At 49.9% G+C, this 27840-nt stretch overlaps 7 protein-coding genes across 7 annotated transcripts; 3 read left to right on the top strand and 4 right to left on the bottom strand.

The window, feature by feature from the left end:
* Window positions 1–7021: 7021 nt before the first annotated feature.
* On the top strand, window positions 7022–7840 carry Z518_09521 (uncharacterized protein; the record flags this gene model as incomplete). Its single annotated transcript, XM_013413476.1, has 1 exon — window positions 7022–7840. One exon carries the CDS (start codon window positions 7022–7024, stop codon window positions 7838–7840), a length of 819 nt encoding a protein of 272 aa, XP_013268930.1.
* Window positions 7841–8672: 832 nt separating this feature from the next.
* Window positions 8673–10771, bottom strand: Z518_09520 (uncharacterized protein; the record flags this gene model as incomplete). Its single annotated transcript, XM_013413475.1, has 5 exons — window positions 8673–9077; window positions 9176–9334; window positions 9446–9663; window positions 9724–10573; window positions 10640–10771. 5 exons carry the CDS (start codon window positions 10769–10771, stop codon window positions 8673–8675), a joined length of 1764 nt encoding a protein of 587 aa, XP_013268929.1.
* Window positions 10772–11985: 1214 nt separating this feature from the next.
* Z518_09519 (guanine nucleotide-binding protein subunit gamma) lies at window positions 11986–14471 on the bottom strand (the record flags this gene model as incomplete). The annotated part of the gene is made up of 3 exons (XM_013413474.1): window positions 11986–12429; window positions 14193–14250; window positions 14317–14471. 3 exons carry the CDS (start codon window positions 14469–14471, stop codon window positions 11986–11988), a joined length of 657 nt encoding a protein of 218 aa, XP_013268928.1.
* A 649-nt stretch (window positions 14472–15120) lies between these two features.
* Z518_09518 (eukaryotic translation initiation factor 3 subunit A) lies at window positions 15121–18501 on the top strand (the record flags this gene model as incomplete). The annotated part of the gene is made up of 3 exons (XM_013413473.1): window positions 15121–15162; window positions 15243–15467; window positions 15526–18501. The coding sequence occupies 3 exons, from the start codon at window positions 15121–15123 to the stop codon at window positions 18499–18501; spliced, it is 3243 nt and encodes a 1080-aa protein (XP_013268927.1).
* A 429-nt stretch (window positions 18502–18930) lies between these two features.
* Z518_09517 (uncharacterized protein) lies at window positions 18931–20490 on the bottom strand (the record flags this gene model as incomplete). The annotated part of the gene is made up of 2 exons (XM_013413472.1): window positions 18931–20142; window positions 20311–20490. 2 exons carry the CDS (start codon window positions 20488–20490, stop codon window positions 18931–18933), a joined length of 1392 nt encoding a protein of 463 aa, XP_013268926.1.
* A 2481-nt stretch (window positions 20491–22971) lies between these two features.
* Window positions 22972–23396, top strand: Z518_09516 (uncharacterized protein; the record flags this gene model as incomplete). The annotated part of the gene is made up of 2 exons (XM_013413471.1): window positions 22972–23292; window positions 23352–23396. The coding sequence occupies 2 exons, from the start codon at window positions 22972–22974 to the stop codon at window positions 23394–23396; spliced, it is 366 nt and encodes a 121-aa protein (XP_013268925.1).
* A 2304-nt stretch (window positions 23397–25700) lies between these two features.
* Z518_09515 (uncharacterized protein) lies at window positions 25701–26722 on the bottom strand (the record flags this gene model as incomplete). Its single annotated transcript, XM_013413470.1, has 2 exons — window positions 25701–26206; window positions 26287–26722. The coding sequence occupies 2 exons, from the start codon at window positions 26720–26722 to the stop codon at window positions 25701–25703; spliced, it is 942 nt and encodes a 313-aa protein (XP_013268924.1).
* Window positions 26723–27840: the final 1118 nt, after the last annotated feature.

The raw sequence follows: 27840 nt of genomic DNA, 5'->3' as shown, positions 1-27840 counted from the left end.
ATATACCCATTGACAGAGTGAGACGAATCACGGTTATACTCCTGGTAGCCAGTGACGGTCACGGGTGTCTTGGATTCCGGGATTTTGGCAAGCAAAATGTTTCTGCTATGACGATGATACTAATTCGAACGCGCAAGCATGATTCGAGATCAAGTTTCTACCTACACGTTGTTCTCGGTATTTCGGCGTGGCTTGTACTTTGGGGGCCCTGGTACCTGGCTCTGAATACTCAGCTTCGGGTCAACACGCGCGTCATCCGTTCTCTTGCCCTGCATTACACCTGGTTCAAGGCTTTTGGTATTCTATATTTGTCGTCAGCTGACATGACGTCAACCTCTGTACCCGATATCTGGCCTCCTGGGCGAATCCTTCTACCGTGTTGCAGGAAATATTATCCACGTTACCCACCATTAATTCGTACAATCCATCTCACAGGTAAAAAATGTTCAGGTGCCCCCTGAACGATCGACGGGGCCGTACAGTTCGCCGACTCTCGCCGTTGCGAGCGCGAAGAGGCGTGATGCGCGATGATTCGAGAACTACGCCGTCATCCAGTTCTCGGGACGGACATGAAAAGTCAAAATCCAGCGATCTACTCGAGCTTGGTTGCTGAGCACTGCACATTGCAGCTTCTTTACCGACACCAGAGGCCAACGCACGCGCTACCTAGTAACGCGCCTAGCAAGGCGACTCAGAAGTCATGGAGAACTCCCCACAATATGCATGGGTCCGCAGCGGTCCCATGTTTTACAATTGAGGTCGCTGGAAGCTTTACACTGGCATTGGACATTTGAACTTGCGGTCTGTATCACAATTCTTGCAGCCGACAGCATTGATGAAACGAACCGCGGGTGACACTTCGGAATATTTGGTCAGGTGGAACAAAGCTGACAGCTGAATGATATTGAGCTGAAGGCATGTTGACAGGTGACATGAGATGCAGCCTCAGGATGGAAAATGTTCAAGGTTTCGATTCAGATGTGATAAAGCTGGAAGGTCCCAAGCAAGCTAACTGGCACCTCAGGAGGGGGGAACTGTGTGATAGTGGCATCCTCTAGGTCAAGCATTCTCAATGACAACGACGAGCATTCGCGATATGAGAATGCTTTCCCGAGTCACAGTTGGGCAGTAAAAAATCAGCAATTAACTCTATGGGCTCTTGTTGCTCGAGGAGGAAATGTCAGAGTGAATGGATGTGTCAAGACAAGATGTCAAAGGTTGTGGTGGTCCAGCCCCACGAACGGACGAGATTTTGTATGAGGCATTTTTCCAGAGCCAATGGTAAGCGAGGTGATTCCACAATGGCGAGGCTAATGCAACCGCCTTCAGGACAACCTTCTTTAAGCTTTTTCCAGTCTTGCGACTTCCTCCGATGACAAGACAGGCCGCCTGTGGTACTGTATGTGTTCCTTCGAGCCATGTCCAATTCCAATGTTGCAGTAGTCAAACTTGGCGAGCGGCCTCCTCCTGTTTGACCTCGTATTTTGAGCTTTAACCCTAGAGTTGCCGATAGGCGGGCAAGTGGTCAAATGGGATATTTATGCCACGAACTCGCCAAACGCTCTCCAAAGAGAGGACCGCATAGATGACCCGTTTGGGATCCAGACTTACCACATCCAGCGTGTCTGGCTGAACTTCATTCACCAACATAACCGTAAAGCCAACCAAAAGGTCCATGTCCAAATTCTCTTTTCAGACTTTGACTCAAACTACAACCAAGACTTTCTACATGTCATATGGCATCCCGCCGAGTTCAGCTAGAGTATGTAGCAGACCGACAGAAGTTTTTTCTTCCCTGGATACTACCTCCTCCGTACTCCACGAGACCATGGTTGGTTGCATACAATTGCAACGGCATGGATTGGGAGGCGGAGTAATTGTTTCAACTGTCAGCATGCAGTCGTTGTCTCCTGGAACGTGCATTTACTTCGCGTCTCTGGTTTGCCTCCCATGCAAAGGCTTTCACATGATATCTTCCCGTTTCGCTCTCTTGCCCACCGCGGTTTGTCCTAGTGTTGACACCCCTCAGATCCCAAGATTGACGCGTTGTGCTTTCAGTCGCCAAAGGTTGGGCAAAGTTCTCCTTGATGTCAAGTTTTCCGCGGTTCATTCACCAAGCCTGAGGTGGAACCGACGGATAACATGTACGGAAGAGCTCTCGCAGAGCAGAGCTGGACTTGAAATACGCATCGACCGTCAAGTTTGTAGAAATGGGACGAAGTTATGAGGTAGTGACCATCTTGAGACCGGGAGCGATTCTCTTTGAAAATTCTTGTCCTGTGAGTATCCTGGACTCCAAGTCCGTCGGTAAAACCTACTTGTAGTTGCTCTTAAGGGAAGAAATTCTATAGAATGAAGCCATCCATTTCAACCACGGGTAATCTACTGCTCCTTACTCGTGGTCCTGATCGTAATACAAACAATGATCAAAAGGCGCCGAAGCGTCCACGCATGCAATGAAAGAAGGGCAAAGATTACACATATATACATGGTCACGCAAAGACCTTGACTGGTATGAAACTTCTACTTGAGCCTGTCGCACATCGACTGTTCCTCCAAGACAAAATAGTCCTTATCTTTTCTGCAGAGCGCAACACAGTGCAGAAGATCAAAATACTCTCCTCCTAGGAGATCTTTCATCCATCATTCATCATTGACTAGGATTCCCCCAATCATTCAAAGACAAAAAGACATGCAGATCTTTGAAAAACGCTAAATTCTGGAGGAATCCAGATTGAATATTCAGATAGTGCGATGGTATATTGGGCTGGATGAGATTGTGTTCAAGTGTTATACTGCTTGAGGCGTGATCGTTACCGTTCCAAGTTCCCAGAACATGTTTGAGCATATTCATGAAAGCAACATCATGGCCGTTGTAACAGCTATCAACACGTCGGTGAGTCGAATTGTGGCAAGACAGTCACGGAAACAGGCCCAGCTACGCCGGCACTGGACGTTGTCTGTTCTGGCAAAAGAGACGGCAACGTGTTTAGACATGTCATACAGATCTCTGGTTCGAGAAGAAATGCCGCGTGCGTTTCCTCGTCGTTGAAAAACAGGGTAAGCATCGGCGTGGCACCGTCTTGCCTAGCTGTAGCTTCAGGGTCGCTGGGCTTTGCTTCGATATACATCAAATCTACCTCGTGGAGGTCGTACGTTGACCCACCGCTGGTCAACGTAGAGTCCGTTTGGTTGACTGGCCTCGCGGAATTGGAGGAATTCTCCCATCAATACCTCGGTCATAGAATGCGAGCATCTGAAAGGCAAGTTTTAAAGAGGTGATGGCTTACGTTGTGTTTGGGTGCCAACCTCGGATGTTCTCTCCAAAGGTAATGCACAGGAATCTGGCAAGCTTACTTGAAGTGCTTTCCGAACATTCTCGCATTCTGTTCCAGGCGTCGTATGGGTGCTGGTGGAATTGCTTTGAAGCCGGTTGCGCAACTCGCCAGCGGCCCGCTGCACCAGGTCCCGTACACAAGTACCTCCGAGCATGGTGTCACAAGAAATAGCGGCAAAGTCGTTGAAGTCTGGGGGAATTTGGAGTGCTGAGGTAATGTTATTGAAAAGTAAAGTGCAAGCTGCGAAATCTTGAGTCGGTAATATGGACGGGCGGAGGACCGCCGAGAAGGAAGCGTCTAGTAGCGGTCTTTGCCACTGTCAATCTTCTGGGTTGAGAAGCCAATAGTCAAAGTCGAGGGCCCCTCAGACGTAACATTGCTGTTGAAAGGTGCGATGCCGACGACATCAATTGATCTCGTTGCAGCTCAAAAGCGGTGCTAGGGCCAAAGGCGACAGGAGGGAGTCTGTTAGGAGAAGGATCATGTCCACAAGGCAAGAGCCAGCGGATCGCATGTCCGCAGGGTACTGGAGTTGTCAAGTCTTGTCTCTCCAAATGCAGGAAATCTCCATGCTTTAACGGAGCAAACATCACGCCCTCGAGGTTCAGACACTCCGTGGACCCCGATAAGGACGGAGAACTAAAGAAGATGATAAGCGCCTGATGATGTTTGAGTCCGGAGGCCATTGCTGAGCTCTGCTCTTTGGTGGCTGAAAGCAGCGATTGTGAATATTATGTAGCTTCAGGCTGAGGCTAGCTTCAGTTATGCGCTACGCGGAAAAAGTGAGATGCGGAGGGTACCTGCGCGCCTTACCCAGGTACGTACGGAAGCAAGTACCTCCCACCAAGTTGTATCTCGAAACGCTGCGCTAGGAAGGCTTGGCATTGGTCCTATAAAACTTTACTCGACTTTCTTTCATCCTCATCCTCTGATACATGTCCAGAGTCGCCGTAATCACTGCCCTTGTTCATTGACAAAATTGCCATGAGACAATACTAGACGGCCATCCTTCCGTCCCTGTGTTTGGGTGAGCGACTTCGGCCAATCTTGAATGCTCCGAGGCCAAGCTTACACATTCCTGCCACGCCAGAATTGGGGACAAAATGTAAACACAGATTGTTCTGTTGCATAATACTGGCTCAGCGCCTGATTCCAATCAAGGATGAATGTCACTTGCAACCACCATCCACCCTGAAGTTGGTCTGCAGCTGCCATACACACTTTCGACATTATTTCAACCGATATCTCCACTTCCAGACTCTTCCCACCTTGGATGCTCGTGGCTATATGCGAAAGGAAACCCGATGGTCGACTGGACGACGGTGTATCGAGTTGCTATATCATGACAGAAAGATGTGGCATCGCAGGATACGTGGTTAGAAGGATACATTCATGTCACTTTCAGAATGACTCGGTCCTGGGTCATGGCCCAGAGGTCGACTTTTTCAATTATTAGCATCGCGGTACAGCTCTTGAAGCAGTCATCTTTTCTCAGATATCCAATCGAGTCGTATTCGACCCACGTATCATCAAATTCGCACAGCCTTGTATAAACAATCAGGAGGGAGGGAAAAAAAAAAAAAAATCCCTTTCGTCATGGCAGGAGTCCCCACTGCTATCGGTGTAGCCATTGATTGGATGAGCTTGTTCTTAGTAGTCCTTGGTCCTTGGTCCTTTTGTACCTCTAGCCGAGACGTATTTGTCCGTGGCAAGGGCCCATGTCGGGCTCACTCGACCTGGAACAGCCAGAGAAGCGCGGGGGGCGACGCTCTAGATGCCAACCTCTAGGGTACATCGGGAGGTTTCATTGGCTATGACCTCCGGAATATGTCTCAGTTGTCACCGGCGGTGGCGATGGACTGTGCATTACCGTCATTACCGTACCAACACCTGAGGGTGGTTCCTTCAACTGGTTCGGTGACATTGGTCAGGCGTGTGGAGCACTGTGGTATGATCGGAACAAAGTCATGGGCGATGCCGCAAATAGTTACCGGCCCAAACGCGTGTGGATTGATGGAAATGGGGATCCAATTACCCAGCTTCACAAAGGGGTCCAATGCAGGGGAGAAATGTCCTCGAGCAATGGCAGACAATCGAGACCTGATATGTGAAAGCCAGTCACAGTTCAGCATGTACGAAAATATCATTCAGGAAAACGTGACCAAGTTTTTAAACAACCCACCAACTCTTGTAGCCGATGGCACAGACGCCAACGTCAATCAGATACTCAACCCAGATAATTGGTTTGCAGCTAAGCCACCATTTGACCCGGAAATGAAATGTCCAGATGGAGATCTTTGCCTTTGCAACCGGCGCTTCTGCCGGTCAGCATCTTCAGCAGCGGGCCTAGACACGTCGCCGCTTGCACCAGAATTTCAATAGGAGAAGGCAAGCCTTCATGGCAGACAGGCTCATCGTCAGCAATCTTGAAGGTGCTGACGCCAAAAATGTTTGCAGTAGCGACACCTCGGAAGGCTTGTTTGGTGGCATGTCCGAGAAACAGCTTTGATCCTTGTGTTCATCAGCGATCACGGCGAATTGCTTCGATCTAGAAGCTCAGAATATGAGAGACTCGCAAAGCAACGTTGTCACAGACGGACAATCAACAGTCTCAAATGCCATGGCGTCTTTGAATAGCAGGTCTGTTCATCGACAAACCGGAAGTGTGATGGCCATGTCTTTTTGAGGACTTGGGAGGATGACTATTAAGATCCGATTCACGCCAAAGGACTCAGTTGTCGGTATGTACTCAGGACTGTGTCCGTTCTGGGCGTTTCATAACGGCGTCTATACGACCGCCACGCTGTTCTTCTGTACAATTAGTTACGGTTTGGTTGATTTCAATCATGGAGCACATCTGTTTACAAAGAGGCTGTAGAGAAGGTTGAGAACTTCGTTGCTCATGGCCCACTGTTTTGAACACAGGGTTTGTCTTCCGAAAAGGAAAACTCCCCGTCGACATCTTCCGCATCTGCCGAAATATCCGGCCCGGAGACTGCCATCGGATAGCCTTGGAACTGAGCCCCGATATTTCTCCCAAAGTGGAACCCTACTCCAAAGGCCGGCGTCGCCCGAATGGCGATGGACTATGCGGACCGCAATCTCCTATTCGCCCGGAAAGGGAGACAGGGATGATCGAAAGAGATCTGCAGAGGCGCTAAGTACATCGGGCCAACGTACAGTAAAACAAACTGTATGTTATTTGTGGCTGGTCTCGTATTAAAACGTTCAACAAATCTGGCGCAGAGGGTTCAGATATTCCGTCGTGAACATGAAGATCATGAAGGATGATCTCATTTCGCACCCTCTTAGACTATCATCTTAATATTGGCTTGGCGTGTGGATCAGAATTTGGACTCTGCCACGCAACAAGGCTGTCTTGGAGCCTTGGCTGGAGGACCTTCAATCTCAACAGCCACGTACCAACATCCTCTCCTTCTTCAGACCTGGAGCTGCACCCCCAGCGCAGAACAAAGGAGTGATACACAGACCCGCCATTCTTTACAGTCATTTCGGAAATCCAGTGATGATCTACCCAGTACTGCAACAACTGGAAGTCCACGGACCAATACTCGCGACAACGAATAGTCCCAAACGTGGAACCAGATCTACCGGAAGGGCGCGCGCGACATTTGAGCCAGGAACTCCTTTTTCCCTTCTCCCTATCCATCGTCACCATCGGCATGTCCTCTCTCACCGCTTCCACCCAGCCTCAACCTCAGTCCCAATCCCAACTAACCGTCGAAGACAATGAACCCGACATCAGTCCAGACCAACATCGGTATATCCGTTCCCTCAACGAATCCCCAACATGCTACTCCCGCTTCTTCAGCGCACTGCTCATCAAGAAATCTATGCACCACCAATTTTTCCGAGACCTGAAAACATTCCGCGAGCAGCCCATCATCATCGCCCTCCTGGAGCCCGGAACCAAAGAAGCGTACCGAGAATGTACGCGTGCCTTTGTTGGTTCTCGGTTCGCACACCCTTGGTGCCGGACCGAGAGTGATTTCAAGTCCGGCTGGACGCGGGCAAGTTGGGTCGGTGGCACGAGGAAAGTGAGCAAGGAGGACAAGAAGGAAGAGGAGCGCTTGCATCGGCTTCTTGTGCCGATTTGGATTGCATTTCAGAGGAGGATGTTTCCGGGGATCGAGGTGGTGCAGGATTGGGTTGAGAAGGAAAGAAGAGAGTATGAAAAGGAAAAGCTGAAGCTTGCCGAACCCGAGGCCGAGAAGACGGCCAAGTCGACCCAGTCGCCGTCATCTGGCGTTTCCAAAGCTACAACTACAAATGCCGCTTCGACGACGACTTACCCTGAACTGGGCTTCAAAACGAAATCTTCAAAACCAGCACCGGCAACATCTTCTTCCAAAACAGTGTCCAAACCCTCGGATTCCAGTGCTGCTGTAGCATCACAAATGTTCATGGGCGTCGCAGTCACAGGGTTCATCATGAGTGACAAGCGCGTCAGGAAATATATGAAGAAGAAATTGAAGAAGTGATCCACGGACCATTCAACTTTGCTCCCCCCACCCAAACCCCCAACGACTCGGAACGAACACCGAGATCGAGCATCGTCGTCGCGGATATCGAACTCGGATCAGTTTCATGGCACTGCATCTTGCAAGAAATTGTGTCACATCTCAGACAACATCGTTTGGTGGAAATGGAGGTCCAGATGATATTGCATACTACGACAGGGAAGTAGTTTGGCTGACTCAAGGCCTCTGCAGAGGATATTTATGCTCGAACTCGAACTCGAACTCGGATTCATAGAATACCATCTCTCTTCCAATTGCCCTTACCGTCTCAGCAACATATGGCTTAGCTGGGCTTTCAAACGACGCTCAGAGTCCAACATTCATTGTCGTACGAAAGCGACGCCAACCCGCTTTGAAGTCCGGCCATAATAACTATGTTTGTCGAATAAGAATATTATCATTCCAAGAGTCCAACGGGAGAAGCTCAAAGCAGACAGAGGAGGCCGAAACTCGAAAGAAAGAGAAAATTAAAAAGTCGATGTGGACCGTGTATGTATGGTCATTGCTGCACATTGAGCAACTGGAGCGAGGTTGGAGAAGACCTTGGAAAGTATTATATACACATCGTGATCCAGGTCCTCACACTGTGTGAGAGAGTCATAAAGGTCTCGCTCTTCAAGAGCAGAATCGTAACAGGAATATTGATCTCAAGCCCGTCGTAACTCACTTCTCTCATCTTTTCAATTTTTTTGAGAAAAAGAAGCAATATAAAGGAAGGGAGAAAGGGAGAAAGAGGAAAGGGGAGATGTGGAGGTGGAGGAAGGACACACTTTCTTCTTCTTCTTTTCCTCTCCTACGTCCACAAATGAAAAGAATCGCCATAATCGATATCCCTTCTCTCGAGCGTCTCTCTTTCTGTATCCGTCTTCATCGCACCCGCATCATACACATTCGCGACTTGCGGGCCCTCGTTTTTCATATTATACCCAAACAGACAAAGCTTATACGAGACCTTAGGTTGATTGGCGTAGAAGGCATCATAGGTCGTGGCGAGGGCGTCAGTCAGGGTTTTCACCTTGCCCCCTGGGTGCAAATAGTGCCAGGGTTCTTTACATACTTTGCCCTTGCAGGACTTGAGGACCATGGTGAGGGCGTCGAGGCGGTGGACGATTTGCTCGATGCCACGGTCCGCGATGGTGAACGGGGTTTCGGTGGTGACATTGGTGCCGAGTAAGTTTTTCGTTTGGAGAGGATCGGTCTGAGCATGAAGAGATTGGGTGAGTAAAAATAAACAGATACTCAGGAGAATCAAATAGTTCCTGAGGAAGGTTGAGAACAGGGACAAGATTGACATACCTTTAGATCATAGAGTTCGGCTTCATTTGTGCACCATACCGAGTAGTATAAGCTGTAGTCCTTGGAGACAATACGAACGGACTTGTACGAGTTGCCCAGGAAGACATTGATGTTGCGGCCAGAGATATTCTTCCAGCCATAATCGCCTTCTCCGATAGCCTAATACATCACATTCACGTCAGGATACATACATCTGGAGAGTGTCGAAAGAAGAAGAAGGACCAAAATTAGGAAGGTCGGTACGGGGCCACAGAGGGAAGTAGAACTTACATAACCCCAATATTCGATGGTAGCATGCTCTACGGGGAAGTCCTTTGCCTTTTCTTCGTCGAACGGGATAGGTTGGCCGTCAAAGTGGGGATCCAATGGAGCCTCAGCGATGTTGAGGATAGTCGGTGCGAGATCGGTATGAGTGGTAACCGCATTGAGGACGCTGCCCGCTTCAATTCCAGGACCTCGTACGTACAGAGGAATATGAATGTCGGTGTCTATCGTAGAAGGTCAGAACAGGAAGACGAAGGGAAATGAATAAGTGGTGTAACACGAACCGTATCCACAATACTTCCCGGGCATCATGGCATGTTGGCTGACGTGGTAGCCATTGTCTGTGGTGTAGAAGACATAAGTATTGTTGAGGACTCCTGCATCATCAAGCTGCTTCACCAATGCACCGACCATCTCGTCAACGGCTTGCAAGGACTGTAGCCGAAGTCGCTGAAATTCGTCCTGGTATGCAATGATGGTGTCGTTCAACACCGATAACCTGCCTGGCCAAGCAGGTGCGCCCTCAATGGGGACGTTGAAAGATTTGTCACGTTTTACTGTAAAGTTCTTGAAGAGGTCGGCATGCCGGGGAGCGGGCAAAGGTGGGCCGAACCAATTGGTGTTGGTGAGGCTGTCCAGTCTATTGGTCGTGTGAGGAGCGATGGGGGCGACAGCCAAAAACCATGGCTCGTCGTGAGACATGGCTTCTTTGAGAAAACCACTCGCCTTTTTGGCGACCACGTCGGTCGAGTAGTTCCCTTTGTAACTCACAGGCCGACCTCCATTCCTGGTCATCACGGCATTGTCGTATTGATAGGTGTATGGGTCAAGAAGGAAGTCTGAACCATTGAATCCCCGAGCGTAGGGACTATCGTAGTTTTGAGTGGTGTGAGCGTTCCATAGCTTTCCCGTGTAATAGGTATTGTATCCGGCGCTCTGCATCCACAGGAACAAGTTGTTATCGTTCCAGCCTTCGGCGACGACTTTGGGATAGCCGCCGTAAGGAGGTGCAACATCGGTAACATTGGTATTGTGGGCGGCTCTACCTGTCCACAACGTGGCGCGAGAGGGACAGCAGAGAGCAACGGTGCAGAAATGGGTTGCAAATGTTGCTCCTTCTTTCACAATTGATTGCTGAAAAGTAAGATGCGTCAGCAGGTTCCAATCAAATGAATGAAACAAACCGGTGGTGATGCGGACCTCCACGTGTGGCATAAATGTGGCAGGGGGAGTCATATGTAAGTCCTGATCGTCGGTCATAATAAACAATATATTAGGCCTTTTGGCCCCTACCAGGCCAACCAGCAATAAGGTGTACCAGAATGACAGCATGATGATTGGTGAGATTCCGGTTCCCATGCAGGTGATTTTGTAAGATCTGGCGCGGGGGGCATCTTTATATCTTGACAAGGTACTGGAGCACCGCGGTTCATGAGCAAATGGAAAGGTCTCCGCTGCTTCGGCGTCATAATTGATAGACCTCGAAATGACGTGTCCCGCATTTTAACAGAGAGAAAATTTGAAGAAAGAGGATCCAGGAACCGGTTTGCCCGCTGGCGGCCACGTTGTTACTGAGCAACGTGACTAGCCGGGGCCCCGCAAAAGGCGTTGAAGAAGACTATGGGGAAGTGTTTTGGACAAGGTTCGTAATGAAGCCGGAAAATTTCTACACATTGTCCCGCATTCTTTCTCGCCAAAGGCCCAAAGCTTTGCAGTCTCTCTCGGCACAGTCGCGTAGATGTGGGACGGATACCATCCATCTTCGGCACAACAGATTTTGGTGGATGTCCGCCTAGGAATAAAAAGGCTCCCGGTTCTCGGTAGATACGTAAGAAGAGGCAGGTCGTGGGTTCCCGACTTTTGAATTCACAGGAGCATGATGAGAGCAGGTGTGAATAGGATCCTCCAGTGCTACGTCAAGGAAGCGCTGGTGAGATACCGATGGAATTGCCGAGGCTGCCACTCTCGCGGGCTTTAAAAGTAGCTCGTTGTTTGGGAACAGATTGCTTTGAAAAGATGGGTTATACTCAAGGAGGCAGGTATTCTCCAAGTTCCATACCTATTGTTTGATCCCGACAGCCTTGTCCCATTGCCCGCAAATGGGTTTGGTCGATGCCGAAGATGCTCCGACCAATGCCTAAGGATCTTGCAGTTGCTCCGGAGCTATTTCAGTGCATCACGAGGAAACTTAGACCTCATGCCTTGAGTCCGGGGACACACAGGTCTCTAGTCCGCTCGCATCTAATACTCCTCCTGGGTTGCGGATGTTCATGGCGGGAAAAGAGCCCAACTGGATCTGGGAATTATCCGCGTCTATTTGATACCGAGCCACTCTAATATTATGCCGAGCCTCAACGTCGCATTGGAGAAAAAGTACCTGCTGCAAGGCTTTGCCCCGCCCCAAGGAGATCCCCAGGAACGTGTTACTGATAAACGAAATCTTTCTGGATCCGTACAGCGGGATCGTGTGGTCGCGGGTCTTTTAAATATATTGCATTGTGCCTTTGAGCATTTTGGGTTGATTCGATGGGAGTGTTTTCTCAAGATCATTCGCAGTCTTCACAGGGTCTCCTCTGTATCCCGCTCTCCCTGTCACCACGCCTAGACTGCTGAATGTTCCGGTCGCCATCCTTCTGCACGGTCGCCGAGTCATCTTTCCAATTCGTTTCTTCCTCACCCTTTGGCTCTCCTGTCTTGTTCTTTTTCAAACTCCGATCAATATGTCCTAAATCCCTATCCGGTTCGATGATATTCCGCACTTTACTCTTCAATTCTTTCGTCTCTGGGAAACCGCCGTTCGTTTTTCGATCCCATAATAGCGTGTCTTGCACGGCAATGGATGATTCAGCAGAACCAACTCTTGGAGGCGATGACTCCGGTATGTTCTTCACAGGGTGTGTCATGGTAATGGCGAATATGCCGCCTGTCACAGGAATAAGGGCGATTTCGCCGATACTGGTGCCGAATGTTTGAAGGAGCTCTTGAGCGTACTATGTTCGGGCTTGTCAGCAGAGAGCCACTCCATGAGCCTTGTGAGTCTGGCAAAAATTCAAGCGTCAGAGTTTGGGCCGACGAGCCGAGTAGCCCGTGGGACCAAGAGCAGATAGATATGCACGAGAGAGAGGAGCGACAGGAGATGCTCCGTTTGTTGGAGCCAAAGTTGCTGACTATTCTCTCCCTTTTTTTTTTTTAGCTTCTCCCAGTACTAATAATCACTAGAAGGCGCGAGGACTCAGAGAAAGGACACAACACGAGCACAAGAGAACTCCGAAAGGGAGAGTGCTGGCTGAGCCGACTGCAGCTCACCTCCACCCACATTCATATCGTGCACTTACATAGGCTGCCCTTAAATTCCATTTGCATTGTGTGCAGAACTGTATGGCAATCCGAGGAATTTGGACCATCGAAGACGCTTGGGTCGTCATGGTTTTTTTGATGGGATTGATCACAGGGCGCAACTTCTCCTGTGAAGGTGTGATGTGATGTATTGATCTAGGATTTGAGCTTTGATTGAGCTATCAGGGCTGAGAGAGGCTCAGTATCGCCAATCAGACGGAACCTGTTACAAGAAAAAGGATAAAACGGTTCTCTCTTTTACGTGTACATCAAGGATGGAGTACAGGTCGGGGGGAAAGGGAAAAATGGGTTCTGTGATTGTTGGAGAGAGGTTACTGATCTAAGAGGCGGTGGTGATGTTTGAAAGTCAACCACCGGCTTATAGTTCCGATGGCTCATCAGCCCATTGCGCCCACTCGGAGAATTGATCAAAGAGATGTTCGCCCCAGATCACGCTTCCTTATGGCACGGATACGAGGAGCTCTTTGACAACTTCTTCATACGTAACGTGGAAAGACGGATCTGCTGATTGAAATACTTTTTCGTCCAAGTCCAAGGTCAAAGCTGCGATTTTTCTACTGTACAGCAATGTCCGATGGATGTTGTTCGGCTGCGCTATTCTTTACCTAAAACTCCCCAGAATAACAGTCCCGTTATCCCGTTATTGGAAGCTCGCAATGTTGGGACCTAAGCGAAGTCCCATGCCTAACTCTCAGCGCATCGGTTATCCAGGGTTACCCTTGCGTTTGCTCCCGGGTGGTGTACCAATAGGCCCAAGTCAGCGTCAAGATAATTCTGAATGGGGAATTTCCGCGTCGGAGGTTGGAGGTCCCGGAGTTTTCTACACCGCGCCCATGAACTGAGGCACTGAGAATCGATGCATCGGACTGGGTGTTACTGGACAGAGAGCTCTGTGTTGTCCGGAGCAGGTTCCAGGGTGTGGTGGGACACAGCATCGGGCCAGAAAAAGTTTCAGGCTAGAAGTTCGAATATCAAAACTCATGGTGACACGAACAGCGAAATGTAGTCGTACACGCACGAATATTACAAAGTATCAGCACCAAAACCCGTAGGAAAGCAAAGGTTTTTTCAATTCATTCCACCCTAGCCTGACTGCAGGTTCTTATCGAAGTCTGAACGGGAAGAAAATGCCGGGTTCGTAACTTGGTACAAGCGCAGCGCAGACGTACATTATCTTCTGCGCTGGCTCTTACATGGAAAGCTGCCGCGATTTGGTTTCGAAACATAAAACGCCCCCTTTGCGCCAAATGCTTTTGAATCAATTCCTTGCCTTTTCACGCGCGTGTTCCGGTGTCTGAGCTTGTTCTTCAAGCCTCATCCGATGTGACTACATAACCGTACAGCACCCGTCACTTCCTCCGCTTTGTGGATTGTATGGATCTTCTTTCCTGTCTACCTGTCCCCAGACCGAAGGGACCATGTAGTCTCGTGTTTGATTGCAGTAGTTGATCAGGCTGGGCCTCAAATGTTAGCATATCTGACTGATGGTGGCATGACGTCGCGCATTTGATTAGATTTACCTCATCGATGCTTCCGCCACTTTGACACGAGGTCTCTCCAGATCCTCCTTCAGCCTTGAGTTCAATTCTTGTAGCCGGCGCAGTTTGAGGTCTGCCATGCTTTGTTTTTTGGACTTGGCATCGCCCCCATCCCGCACCGCATATACAGCTGGCATGTTTTAGCAAGGATAGTATTGGTAGCCGTCGTAGAGGAAAGCGCGATCGTCCAGCAAGCAGGTTGCGCGAAAGTTGGGAGCGTGTCGTCCGAAGTTTTGGCAGCTAAGGGTCGGCCGATTCGGCGAAGGGTCGGGGTGGGGGATGTGGGCTAGGTATCGCTCAATGACCTCTTTCCCTTCGATGAGGGCTCGAAGTTGGATGGCAAGAGGGTATTTGAGGGTTTTGTCGCGATGGAGGGCGAGTTGGGCAGGATGTTGTCCGGTACGGACGAGTTGTTTGGTTGCTGGAGGGTTTTGATTAGCAGGGGGAAATTCAGTTTGTGCTCCAGGATTAAGGAGACACAAAGGCTTTCTTCTTACTCCGGGTCCATTAGCGATCTAGACCGATTCTGGATTAGCGTCAAATAGTCACGTGAGATGAATAAGCGAATAGGTCACGGAGAACGGATCGCCGAGGCCAAGACTTCTGTGGGAGCCCTGTTGTTTGACAAAAATTGACCTCACACTGAACACTGCACCTCACGACAAACCCTGGCATTCAGCGACCACCCATCATAGTCATCTCTAGGACAGACTGTTACCAGAGTCTCGAGAGATCATTCACTTGATCATCTCCATCATCCCCTGACTCTAATCGCCAGCCGTCAAGATGCCGCCTCCACCACATATCCGGCCTGAGAATGTGCTCAGAGTAAGGACACTTTCCTTATTCCGTCCTATCCTCGAGTCTGCCTGCAGATGATGACTGACCGATTTTCCCCCCCCCCCCAGCGAGCACAAGAGCTCATTGCCGTTGACCAAACTCAAGCCGCCCTCAATGTTCTTCACGAACATGTTACCTCGAAACGATCCCGGAATAGCCCCATTGCCTCCCTGGAACCGGTCATGCTCCTCTTCGTTGAATTGTGTGTCGACCTGCGAAAAGGCAAATCCGCCAAGGATGGTCTTTATCAGTACAAGAACATTGCGCAAAACACGAACGTGGGCACTATTGAGGTTCGAGACCGATGACGGTATTGGATCACGGGAATGCATGCTGACAGGGTCTATCTAGCTGGTGTTGAAAAAATTCATTGAACTCGCCGAGCAAAAGGTTCAAGAAGCGCAGGCAAAAGCTGATGAAGTTCAATCCTCGCTTGAGACTGCGGCGACCTCTACCAACCTCAACATCGAAGATCTCGAGGCGACCGAAACCCCGGAAACTATCCTCCTGGCCACCGTATCCGGTGAACAATCTAAAGACCGAACAGATCGAGCCATTGTGACACCATGGCTCAAGTTTCTCTGGGAGACTTATCGCACCGTTCTGGAAATTTTGAAGAACAATGCCCGCTTGGAGGTCATGTACCAGAGCACCGCACATCAGGCATTTGATTTCTGTCTCAAATACACCCGGAAGACCGAGTTCCGTCGTCTTTGTGAACTGCTGCGAAACCACGTTCAAAATGCCGCCAAGTACTCTTCTCAAATGCATGCGATCAATCTGAACGAGCCCGATACCTTGCAACGCCATCTCGAGACTCGTTTCCGTCAATTGAATGTGGCCGATGAACTCGAACTCTGGCAAGAGGCTTTTCGAAGTGTGGAAGACATCCACATGCTGTTGACGCTGTCCAAACGTCCGGCAAAGAATGTCATGATGGCAAATTACTACGAAAAGCTCACCAAGATATTCCTTGTCAGCGACAACTTTTTGTTCCATGCTGCTGCGTACAACAAATACTACAACCTGCTCCGTCAATCCGCGGCCGCTGTCGCCGCTGGTCAGACTGCCAAGCGTGATAACCCGGTCGTCACCGAAGAGACTCTGACCAAGGCTGCATCGTTTGTCCTGCTCTCTGCACTGGCCATCCCGGTTATCAGCACCTCCCGCTCACGTGGAGCACTGGTTGACGTCGATGAAGCTCGGAAAAACAAGAACAACCGTCTTACCAACCTCCTTAGCATGCCCTTTGCCCCAACAAGAGCAGGACTCTTTAAGGATGCTCTCAGCAAGGGCTTGTTGAAGAGAGTGCGACCGGAAATCAGAGATCTTTACAATATTCTCGAGGTTGACTTCCACCCGCTCTCGATTTGCAAGAAGATTTCCCCCATTCTGGCTCAAATCGGCGCTGACGCGGAGATGGAGAAGTACGTGCTCCCTCTCCAGCAAGTCATTCTCACCCGCCTCTTCCAACAACTGTCGCAAGTGTATGAGTCCGTTGAACTGAGCTTTGTCACTCGACTTGCTCAATTCCCGGCCCCATTTGAGGTGACCCCGGCCATGATTGAAAAATTCATCATGAATGGATGTAAGAAGGGTGACTTGTCCATTCGTCTCGATCATGTTTCGGGTATCCTGGCATTCGACTCGGATGTCTTCTCTTCGGCGAAAGCCCTTCACCCGGGCAACGCAGCAGGATCTGCAGAGAGTGAAACTGGTTCCGTTCAACGACTGCAAAACACTCCTGCCGAGATTGCTCGCTCCCAGCTGACCCGGTTGGCCAAGACGTTGCATGTTACCTGCATGTACGTTGATCCATCCTACAATCAAGGCCGTCTAGCTGCGAGGGAGTCGGCACTTGCACGGGCTGAAGCTGGCGCACAACAAGAGCATGAGAGAAATCTGGAGAGGCGTATCGTCATCGAAAAGAAGAAGGAAGCGTTTTCTGAGGCACTCTCGAAGAGACAGAGAGAAGAAGAAACGCGCCGCCGTATTCGGGCGCAACAACAAGCAGAGGCCGAATCTCAGCGTCTGCGTGATGAAACCAGAGCGCGTGAGCTTAAACGTGTCAAGGACGAACAGGCCCGCATTCGTCGCCAGGAAATGGAGAAGCAGCTGGAAGAACTCAAGGGCGGCATGAAGATTGATCTTGAAGATGTCAACATCGACGAACTGGATTCGAACGCCATCCGCATGCTGAAATTGACGCAACTTGAAAAGGATAAGAATGAAAAGGACAGTCGTATCCGCGTCACGGCCAAGCGGATTGATCATCTGGAGCGAGCATTCCGTCGAGAAGAACTGAAATACGAAAAAGAGGACTACGAAAAGCAACGCGAGCACGATCTGAAGATCTATGGGCAAACGAAGCAAGACACTCTGAAAGAGGCTCAAGAGAAGCACAAAGAAGGCCTGGCTCTGAAGCATCGTCTTAGCAGACTTGTCAAGTACTATGACTCATTCAAAGGTCAAATCACAGAACGTCGTGCTGCAGACTTTGAAAGACTCCGCAAGCGAGCGGAGCGGGAGTTTGAAGAAGAGAAGCGGAAGCGTATCAAGGCGTATCATGAAGAGAAGATTCGGCAACGCCAGGCCCACGAAGCCGAGGAACGACGCATCCGTGATGAGGAAGAGCGGCGACAGCGTGAAGAAGAAGAGAAAGCCAGGGCGGAAGCGGAAAAGAGGAGACTCGCGGCAGATAGAAGAGCTAAGGCTGAGGCAGACCGTGCCGAACGTGAAGAAGCTGCACGGAAACAAATGCAACGAGAAGAGGAGGCCGCCGCAAGAAGAGCTGCCCGAAAAGCCCCAGCTGCCGAACCACCCTCCTTCTCTCGCGGACCAAGAGAGGCCCCTCCAATGGACGCTCGAACCAATTCTCAAGAAGGACGCACTGCTCCCCGGCTCAACTTGGTCGGCAAATCTGGCGGAGGTAGCTGGCGTGAACGTCAAGCTGCCAAGGAAGCTGCCGCGGCCGCGGGTCAAGCATCGCCCCTAGCACAAGCTCCATCTGCTCAAGAATCAGCGCCTCAACCTCGCCGCCCTGGTGGCTATGTTCCTCCTCATATGCGCGAAGGTGGTGGCTCTCGTCCAGAGGCTCCTCCTTCGCGCGATCTCCCTACACGCAACACGTCGTCCTCGCCCGCTAACGGCGCTAGTGGTGGCCGATATGTTCCCGTCCACATGAGAGATGGGGGACGCAGTTTGTCGCAAGAACGTTCTGGATCACCTGCGCCAGCCAGTGGTGACGAGGTACCCAGACGACCTTCCGCTATAACAGGATCAAGTGGGCGATACGTGCCTCCGAGCATGCGAAATCGTCAACAGTAAGCAAAGCACAGCGCGTTGTTTTGCCGGAGGAAATATCGTGTTGGGTGTGTCGGGTTTTACTTCTCGTCGTCTTCTTTCTTTGAATGTGTACGTATGTATTTTACTCTCAAAGCAACAAGCACAAGCATTGGTCCTACTTGCATGCATGCATGCATGCATGCCATGAAGGTTCTACCAGACTGAAATGACAATGGCATTCTGGCATCCTGACATCTTGGACATGGAGCATGAAGGCGCCTTGTGGCCAGAAGATCGATCAATAGAATTGTGGTGAATGGGATAAAAAAAATTATTCTAGGCAGTCGTCATTCGATCGTTCTCATGTCGCATTTCAATGTTTGTGCAGCAGACCAATGGGTTGCTACTGACAAGTCCATCGATTAGACGATAGTCGTCCAGCTTGATCCCGGTGCTCATCAGTTTATAGTATTAGACCGTGACATCCAAAACCACCCTCCCCACACCCGTATCCCTGGTCTCCATTAAAATTCTACTCCTCGCACCACGCCTCTCAATCTCCTTGACAAATTCATCTACTCCGCCCCCGACGCCGAAGTAGACTTTCTTCGCGGCGACCCATGCCCTGGCACTATTTCCTTGGACATTGGGATGTTTTTTGAGCAAGCTGACCAACGTCTCAGCGAAGATTCCGGTGGATGATGGCGAGTATATGGTTTCCGAGGCGAGGATTAAGAGGTTCGTAGGTTTTTGGTTCTCTGTGGCCATCAACGTTGGTGGTAGTTGTGGGATGAGCTGGACGAACGCCTCGCCCCAGCCTCCAGAGATGAAATCTATGGAGATATTGCGAGCACGCATGTCCTCTGTCATGTCTTCGAGGAGCGTCTCGGGCATGTCGTCGAAGTCAAGATCTCCTTCTCCTTCAAGTTCTCCTTCAATCTCTCCTTCATCTTCTTGCTGCTCGTCGTCGTCGTCGTCGTCGTCGTCTTTGCCTTCGACAGCGCGCTTGTCATGTTTATTGTGTTCTGTGTCTCTGTGTTCGCGCTTAGTACCGCGCATATACTTCATGAACTTCAAATAATTCAACAATACATTCGGAGCGGTGCATAATCGTAACACGTCTTCGTTGTAGTCGCATAGTGTGAGATTCAGGTTACCATGCTCATCATTTCCATCTCCATGTCCTGCCTGTCTCCACTTTGCTGTGGTAGTGGCAATGAGAAAGGCTTGTAAAAGCGTCAAGCTCGGCACAGCACTTCCTGCGCCCAGCTCGACGATTTCCCAGTCACAGTTGTCACAAATACCTAGATCTTGGATGGGAACGACGAGGAGGGAAGCGAGATCAAGTGCGCATTCCCACGTTTTGAAGCCGCCTTCGTAAAAGCCAGCAGTCAAATCGCCGTTTTCGAGGCCAGAGAGAAGTGTGGAGAATTGATCGTGACCGTGACTTGAGCCTTCGGGGTCATGTTCAGGGTCTGTTTCCGCCATGAGCTGGGCGCGGATGTCGAATAATAAGCGGCGTGGGATGTGGATAGTCTCATTAGCGTTTTGGGTGATGGTACTGAGACCAGTCTTGTAATTTGATGGTGGACTTGCTCCCGGATTGACGTGTGGCGTTTGCGCGGACAAAGGGCATGAGATGGATAGGGTGTTGTATGAGATTTGGGACGGGAGCGTGGCTAACTGGGGGAAATTCTTGTTAGATGAAAGCGCTGGCTCAATGCAATCGGTGGTGGAAAAGAAAACGATAGGGAGAATGGAGAGTATATTCGACATCCAGTATTACTCTAGTGAGATAGCTTGCACCTTCTTTACTAGCAATAGAAGAAAGCCGGGAATTCAGGCACGTACCAAGTCTTCTAAAGAATGTCTCTTCGGCTCGACGACAGCGATAGGAGGTCTCTCCGGATCGGGATCTGAGATAGTATATTTTGACATTTCCCTCGAGAGATGCCCAGGGTCTTGTCCTTGAACCTCTTCTTCATCTTCAGCTTCAATGTCGTCTCCGCCGAAGCCAAATGCAAACGACATTCGTAGCGTCGGAATTAGATTGATACTGATACGAGACTCCAAAGACAGAGACAACCCTTTCGGATCCCAGGAAAGGATTAAGCATCAACATCAGTTTGGTGAGAGCAGCAAGTGAAAGGGGGAGAAGGCTGTGGGAAAAGTGGGCAGGACACGAGTGCTAAAAGTGTTGGCATTTCTCTGTATCACAGTACAGCTCACGTGCCTCCAAAAATGGCTTGCTCCGATTGGTTGCAAATTGATCCACTTCTCCATGCATCTACCCCTTTTCATGATGACACAACACCATATTTACCACCTCCATGACTCCTGCATAGCTAAGGGTTTCTATCGAATGGCCCAGACTGGGATTCAATGTGCTTATGCTAAGACAATGTCTTAGCTCCTGAAAGCGTAGAAAGCTGGTGGGACTGTATATAATCTCACAACAAGGTGCTCTCTGCGGCGGCCCCTAGGGCACTGAATTTGATACATTGACAACAATAATATAGTCCCCATTTGATGCCCGCTTCTGGAATTTGGTTGCCACGCTAGACTAAACCAATAAATCCTCCTGCAGCTGCAGATCCCATTCCTCCAGTCTCCTGATCTCATTGGCAGCTAACAGACTCGAGCTGTGGCGCACGCTGGGATTCAGGTCAAAAGTCATGTGTCAAATAACCTGTCAAGCGAAGACAATCTGCATTCTCATGAAAGCAGATGAGCCTCTAAGATGATCAGGTCTTGCAGTGAGAGATTTCCCTCTAATTCCACCTCTGCGAAATATTCAAGAGATTCTATACGAGTCCCCGCCTGCTGGTGACGAGCCTTAGCAGTCGACTTCACGTGCAAGAGGGTATGCAATGCACGCGCGAATTTGGCCTAATCCTATGTCGATAGCAACACTGCTGCCTAGTTCATGAGGCATGTACCAGTTACCTCAGACCATGAGAGCGTGTGATGACAGGTTGCAAAACGCAGTGTCGACCTTCCGGGGTTTCTTGCTTGTGGATACGCCAAAGCACATTTAACTCGGCTGACGTGCAGATCTACGCATATCATCTCCTCTGGGGTCGGCAAGGAAGAGCAGAACAAGCATTTTCGGCTTGTCGTAGAAGGGCTTCCGATCTTTGGGCCCTCAGCCTCGAGACGGCTCCGTTTTGCTCCAGATCTGACATCCTCCTCTATTTGTTCCCTCCTTACCCGCCCGAGCCAGATGTTGCCTGACAAAACCAATTGCCAGCACCTGATGTCAAAGATCTCATCTTTGGATACTGACGTCCCCTTTGATATCTCATGGGAGACTCAGTATTGTTACCCAGTTGCTTCTTTCCCTTGACCCTTTGTCGTCTCTACCAAGATTGGCGACGCGAATTGGCTCGTATGGGATGGGTCAAGGGCTTGCAAAATCTGCCATCTTTCATCCCCACGGAACCTTCGGGGTTATGATCTAACAGATGTCACTATTTCTTGGCGATGTCGACTTTGTCCACTCTGCTGTATCAGAGCTCCTCGATCTCTGATTCATTCCAGAGATGTTCTCTCTTTCTCTCTCTCTCTCTATATTTAACGTCCTAGTTGATATATATCGCTATGGGAATGCGCCTGGGGCCGAGTGTACGGATTTACAGGTGTCATGTACAATTTGGCGACGAACTGAACGATCAGTTATGGGAAGTCGAGCTAACCGTCTGGCAGGCGTCTTCAGAACTTGTGCTTGACAGCCTCTTGCAGGGCCGCTCCGCCGGCACCGCTAACAAGGAGGACCGACTTCCGGTTCATGGGTAGTTTGCCGTTCAGCCCCCGCCGATAAATTGTTACGAATTTTGGGCGTTAAGTATTAGACTGAGTTCACAGCTGGAAAGTATTATCATCCTCTTGATGGAGAAATTCGTTACGCCCGGCACGTTGCATGAGCAAGGCGTCTTGGTACTTGGAATTTTCGTCATGGAGGACGTGTTCGACTTTGAAGATCATCGCCTTGCCGGGTCACATATCTGACATGAGGCCTGCCAAGCGGCGGTTGTCATTGAATACTGAAATCTGTCAGGGGTGCTGTTGTCTCAGATGATCTGCCGGTAACATCCGTCCCCCCCCCCAGCCCTAAAACCCACCTCTGTAAACACATCGCAAGTGCCATGTTCTATGACCAAGTCACGAAACTGACATTGTGAGCTAAACAAGGGCTCGAGATAGACATATCTCCTGACGATCGTGTTTCCCTCGTTCCAAATTAGAGGATGTCACATTGTAGATCAGCCTCCTGTTCGATGTTCTCAATTTCAACATGACAGATGAACAACAAAAGCCATGCGACCTCCTGAATAGGACATCTCAGTTTTCGAATGGTATAAATCGAGGGCGAACTGTAGCCCTATCGTCCAACTTTGTATCGGAATTTCATCATTCAGAAAACAACTAACGTTTCTTCCGAAGTCTCATCGCTTTGCGAATTTCTACCTTTTCGTTCCTCACGAGCAAGATCAACGATAACCAATCGCAGACATGCACACCTTCAACGTCATCGCTCTCAGCGCCGCTGCCTGTGCCTTCCTAACTCAAGCCAGTCCAATGGAGCCTAAAGGCGGCAGCTATGTCATGAGCGCTCCCGCCGAAGTCAGTTGTGGCAACGACCAAGTTATATCCTGCTGCAACACCAAGACCTCAACCACGAATAATGGCTCTGCAGAAGGTCTCGTTGGAATTGCTGGGAATGTTCTCGATGGCGTCCTCGGAGGATCTTGCACTCCTCTTGCCGTTGTCGGCATTCCGATCAACAAAGCCTGCGGTAATAACGTCGCGGCGTGCTGCACTGGAGACCAGGAGGTATGAATAAAATTCCGATTTCAAGCCAATTCCAGAACACACCTGACTGTAGCTATCAGGGCGGACTCCTCAACCTCCAATGCAACAACTTGAACGTTCTCTAAACGTTGAGATGGTTGATGGCGTCACGGAGGCCTGAATGGCAAAGTCCAAATTGACCGCAAAAAGGGCCAGTCACAAGGTCCCGCGAAATGACCAAACGAAGGGGGCAGTCAGTTTTCGATCAAACTAGTTGGGTAACTATGACGCGATGTCTGGTTTGGAGTCAGGTTTCATTCTGTACATATTAGTCCAAGTCACTGTTTCTGACTGGCTTCTCTTGTTCTCCCTTGTCCGGCATATTTCCATTTGTCGGGTCTATTTTGTAATAGGGTTTGCACACCTTCGGCGATATTGGCATCTCCTTGCCGCCGCTGAAATATGGGTGAGAATTCTACCGCTTCTTTGCCTGCTCGTTCTATGCGCTCGGCAGTCTCTTTAAGGGATCGAAGGAAGGTACATAGGTACCGTACGGATCGAATAGATAGAGGCCCTTGATTCACTCATTGTGTCATCCCCCATGAACTTGTCCGGTGTCAGATTGTAATCAAAGTATAAGTGGATGATGATGGGCATGGCCATTTCGCATCTCTCCCCAACGACAATTGACTCCCTTGGCCTAGCCGTTGCAGAGGCAAGGATGATGTTCAGAGTGCTGTTGGACTATAAAGACAATGGGACTGCCAGCGGCATCACGACTCACAGGGTCTAGGAACTGTTTATATATCTTTGTCGAAGAGGGACTTGGCAGCGTCAATGAGAGCAATTTTTGTGTTCAAAGGCTTTCAGGATCGGGAAGGACCCATACAGTGCACGTTGGAGGCGGCCACAGTATTTGCGCCCAACAGATCTTAGATTCGACGCCTTTGATTATGAGGTCTCCTCATTACGGTTGAGGTTCACAGCCCCGGAATTGCTTGGATTTTGTGTATGGTGGGTGACACAGTCTAAGCGACCGAATGAGGAATGCAACACCTTGCATGCTTAAGACAATTTTTGCTTGCCTCTTATTCCAGAAGCATGAAAGGTAAAGCAGGAGTGGTTATACGAACCCATGTGAAATACAGAGCCTTCCATACGCTCATACAAAGTACTGCATCAGTCTTACTAAGACCGGCATATTTTTGTCTTCGTCACTCGGCTCACCCGTTTCATCCCCAACACTCTTTCGACAAGCAATCATGGCCCTCGCAACAGACACCTAAGGTCATATCACGAGCTCATTGCGAGCGCACTAAAGTAACAGGAGCCTTCAAAGAGAAAACCTTACATAGACGATAAGAAGGCTCAAAGTGTTGGCCACGGCTTTCAGGTGAATGCGTGGCCGGGCAAAGCCAAAGATATACAGCTGCCAATCACAAGAGAACAAGCTCAAGAGCTGCTACATTATCTTGATAACTGGGACGTCCGACTACCTGGCCGGGAAACTTGGAGTCGAATGTTGGAACGCACTTGATCAAAAGCAAAGGGACGTCGTGCTCTCGGTTTCGTAGAACGCCCGTGCTCCAGGAATCTGGCAAGCAGTGGGAAGCTTCCTCAAAGCCGGAGACATGAGAAAGGTAGCTGACATATTAGAGAAACATGGTACAAGGGAACGATGGGGATGGAAGGAAGTGGATCTCTGCCTGAAGAGAAAAGGAAGATGCAGACATGTTCCGTGCCGGATCTCGGACAATTCACGACGGGATCGGGGCGACTGTTAGGATTGGAACAATCTACTCTTCAGAGATCAGGCTGGGTCTTCAACCTTCTTGCATTGGGCTTCGATGTACAGTCGTTGTGACTGGGCCAGTAGCTGTGTGCTTGACGGAGCGATGCTTAAATTTGTTGTTTGGCACCTCTTCAGAGAGAACGATGAGACAAGTGCTGTTCACCATGCGATAACGACGGCGCGGGTGGATCGTTCAATGAGGACAACAAAAAGGGCGAAAGACGCGGAGAGGCATCACATAGGGAATCGGTGAGGAAGGTGTCGATGTCAGTAACGCATACATCCGGGAAGCTGGAGAGGAGGCTAGCATGTAGCGCTCGAAAATGTCGAGATGTCGACCCTTTGAATGACTGAATGAGGAATGAAGTAGAGAGTTCATTGCAGGGCGCAATCCTGCACTCCAGCCGTATAGATTTTAACCAGGAGGAGGGTCCATCTGCTTTCCACTTTAGAAGACCAACGACAATATGATTCCAGGTTAGTGCACAAGGCGGCACCTTTTCTATATGAAAACGATGAATTGGCCGGTGGTCGAGGTGGAGCTGGTAAAGGGGGTGAGACCAGAGACCCTGAACAACCACAATTTCTGTCCGACATATTCCGTACGAAGATAGGCTGTCCCTCCCACTTCACCTTCTCGCCAATAATAGCGTCTGGCTTAATGGAAGTAGAAATTCTCATCTGGAGTTCTCCCTCTCACGTACAATGGCTCACTGCCAGGAACATAGCTATCCTCAAACAGAATCTGCGCCGCCACTTCCGGGTGAGGCATCTGCTCAGCCTCGTCGATTTCCCGCTCGATGCTCGCCTTTTCATTCTTTTCGATCTGCTTCAACTCTTGGGCATCCGCCACCCCCCATTCAACAAGCCTCTCATGGAACTTGGTGATTGGATCTTGAGCCTCTCGGACGACTTGTACGTCATCTCGAGTGCGGTATGTGGTGCCCGGGTCAGACACGGAGTGTCCAAAATATCGATATGTGACAAATTCGTATACCAATGGGCCTTGAGACATGACGTACTCCTTGCCGTACTTCACGGCAGCGAGCACAGCAAGGATGTCCATGGCGTCGATTCGCAAGCCCGGTATGAATTGGCCGCGTTTGAAATATTCCACTGATGCAGAACCTCGTTCTGCGGAGGTGCCCATTGCGAATTTGTTGTCTGAAGAGTGTGACTGGTGAGTATATCAACAAAGATAAGGGAGGATCATGGTAAAGGGGATTCGGGGGTTCGTTACTCACTTTCACAAGCAAATATCACCGGCAACTTCCACAATTGCGCCATGTTGAAAGCTTCAAACACCTGCCCCTGGTTCGCGGCCCCGTCTCCGTAAAGGCTGATGGTCACATTTCCGGTGTCACTGTACTGTTGAGCCAAGGCGATTCCTGCACCAACCGGTACCTGAGCCCCCACAATTCCATTGCCGCCAAAGAAATTCTTGTAGTACATGTGGACTGAACCGCGAGCCACGCTTCCTCGTCGACCGAGGACTTCCCCCAGAACTTCCTTGGCCGAAGCACCGCGCATCAGAACATTGCCGTGGCATCGATACGCCGTTATCAACTTGTCGTCTCTCGTTATCGCATGCTCGATTCCCACCGCCACTGCTTCTTGGCCAATGGACAAGTGGCAGAAACCCCGGATTTTCCTTTGTTTGTACAGCCGGTCGATTGCCATCTCAAGGTGTCTTGTCCCAATTGTGAGCGAAAGGTTTGCGATATTGGTGATGGTTATGAACAATACCTTATCCTCCACAGACTAGTGTATAGATAGAGCCTTCAACTCTTTCTTCGTGGTTTCAAGGACTTGAGGAGCATCCACTTGATATGTGTCAAAGCTCTGGCAACGCAGAGGAATTTGGAAGGTTTCATCTTCACTCTCCCTTGAAGAGTCAGTGAACGATCGTAATGGCTCCTTGAAAGATTATATATGATGAGGGCAGGGTTGAGTCTTGACTGACTGCGGGAATGGTGGAAGTGTCGATACTATAAAATCGACGGGATAGGATTGGGAATGCTCTGAACAGTAGAGCTACCGTTGACCTTGCACTCGCAAGCCGTCCGAGCGCCATCGCGAACAAAATAGTCCTCTTCGAAGGTTATGCTGGTGAATGAAGTACGATCGTCCAGGCTGTAAAGGACAATTCTGAGCAGAGAGTGTTGGACGCTGAAGTTTTTTCAACGTAGATAGTATCTTTTGTCCTAAATTTGCTTGACAACTCATGCGCCAACTGCAGAACCGCCATAATGAGGATCCTTTGCAGGGCCATTTACTTCCGGGTTCGGATTGCTAGGGATGACCAATCAATTCGGTTGTTCGGGGAGAGTCATCTCACTCCGGCGAGGCCAGCCTCTTTCTGATAGCAAGGGTGGCTGCCTCGGCCTCCTGGTCTCCTTGTTATGCTGGGAACAGTTTCTCGTCCCATCAGCAGCAGGAACACGGACAAGGTATCGGCTAGTTGCGGCTCAGTGCGGTGTCTTGGTTGGCAGCCCCATGATCGCCTCTATCATCCTCGGTGATTTCTTTGGAGTTTTCCATCGGAGTTATAATACTATTGGCTTCAAAAGAGATCTGATTGGGTGCGCCGGGGGGGCCGTCATAGATAGCGCCTCGATGTGTGATTTCGTACAGTGCCACCAGTTTTCTAGGTTTTCAAGAGCTGAGACATTGTCTTGGCTTGAGCACATTGAATCCCAGTCTGGGACTATTCGATAAAGGCCCTTAATGATGCTAGAGACCTCGTCGCGGTGGAGTCATGGAGGTGGTAAATATGGTATTGGCATCACAAAAAGTAG

This window comes from Rhinocladiella mackenziei, assembly GCF_000835555.1.
Source record: "Rhinocladiella mackenziei CBS 650.93 unplaced genomic scaffold supercont1.7, whole genome shotgun sequence".
Lineage (NCBI taxonomy): Eukaryota > Fungi > Ascomycota > Eurotiomycetes > Chaetothyriales > Herpotrichiellaceae > Rhinocladiella > Rhinocladiella mackenziei.
Note: the sequence above shows the minus strand (reverse complement) of the source record. Positions and strands in the feature narration are given on the sequence as shown.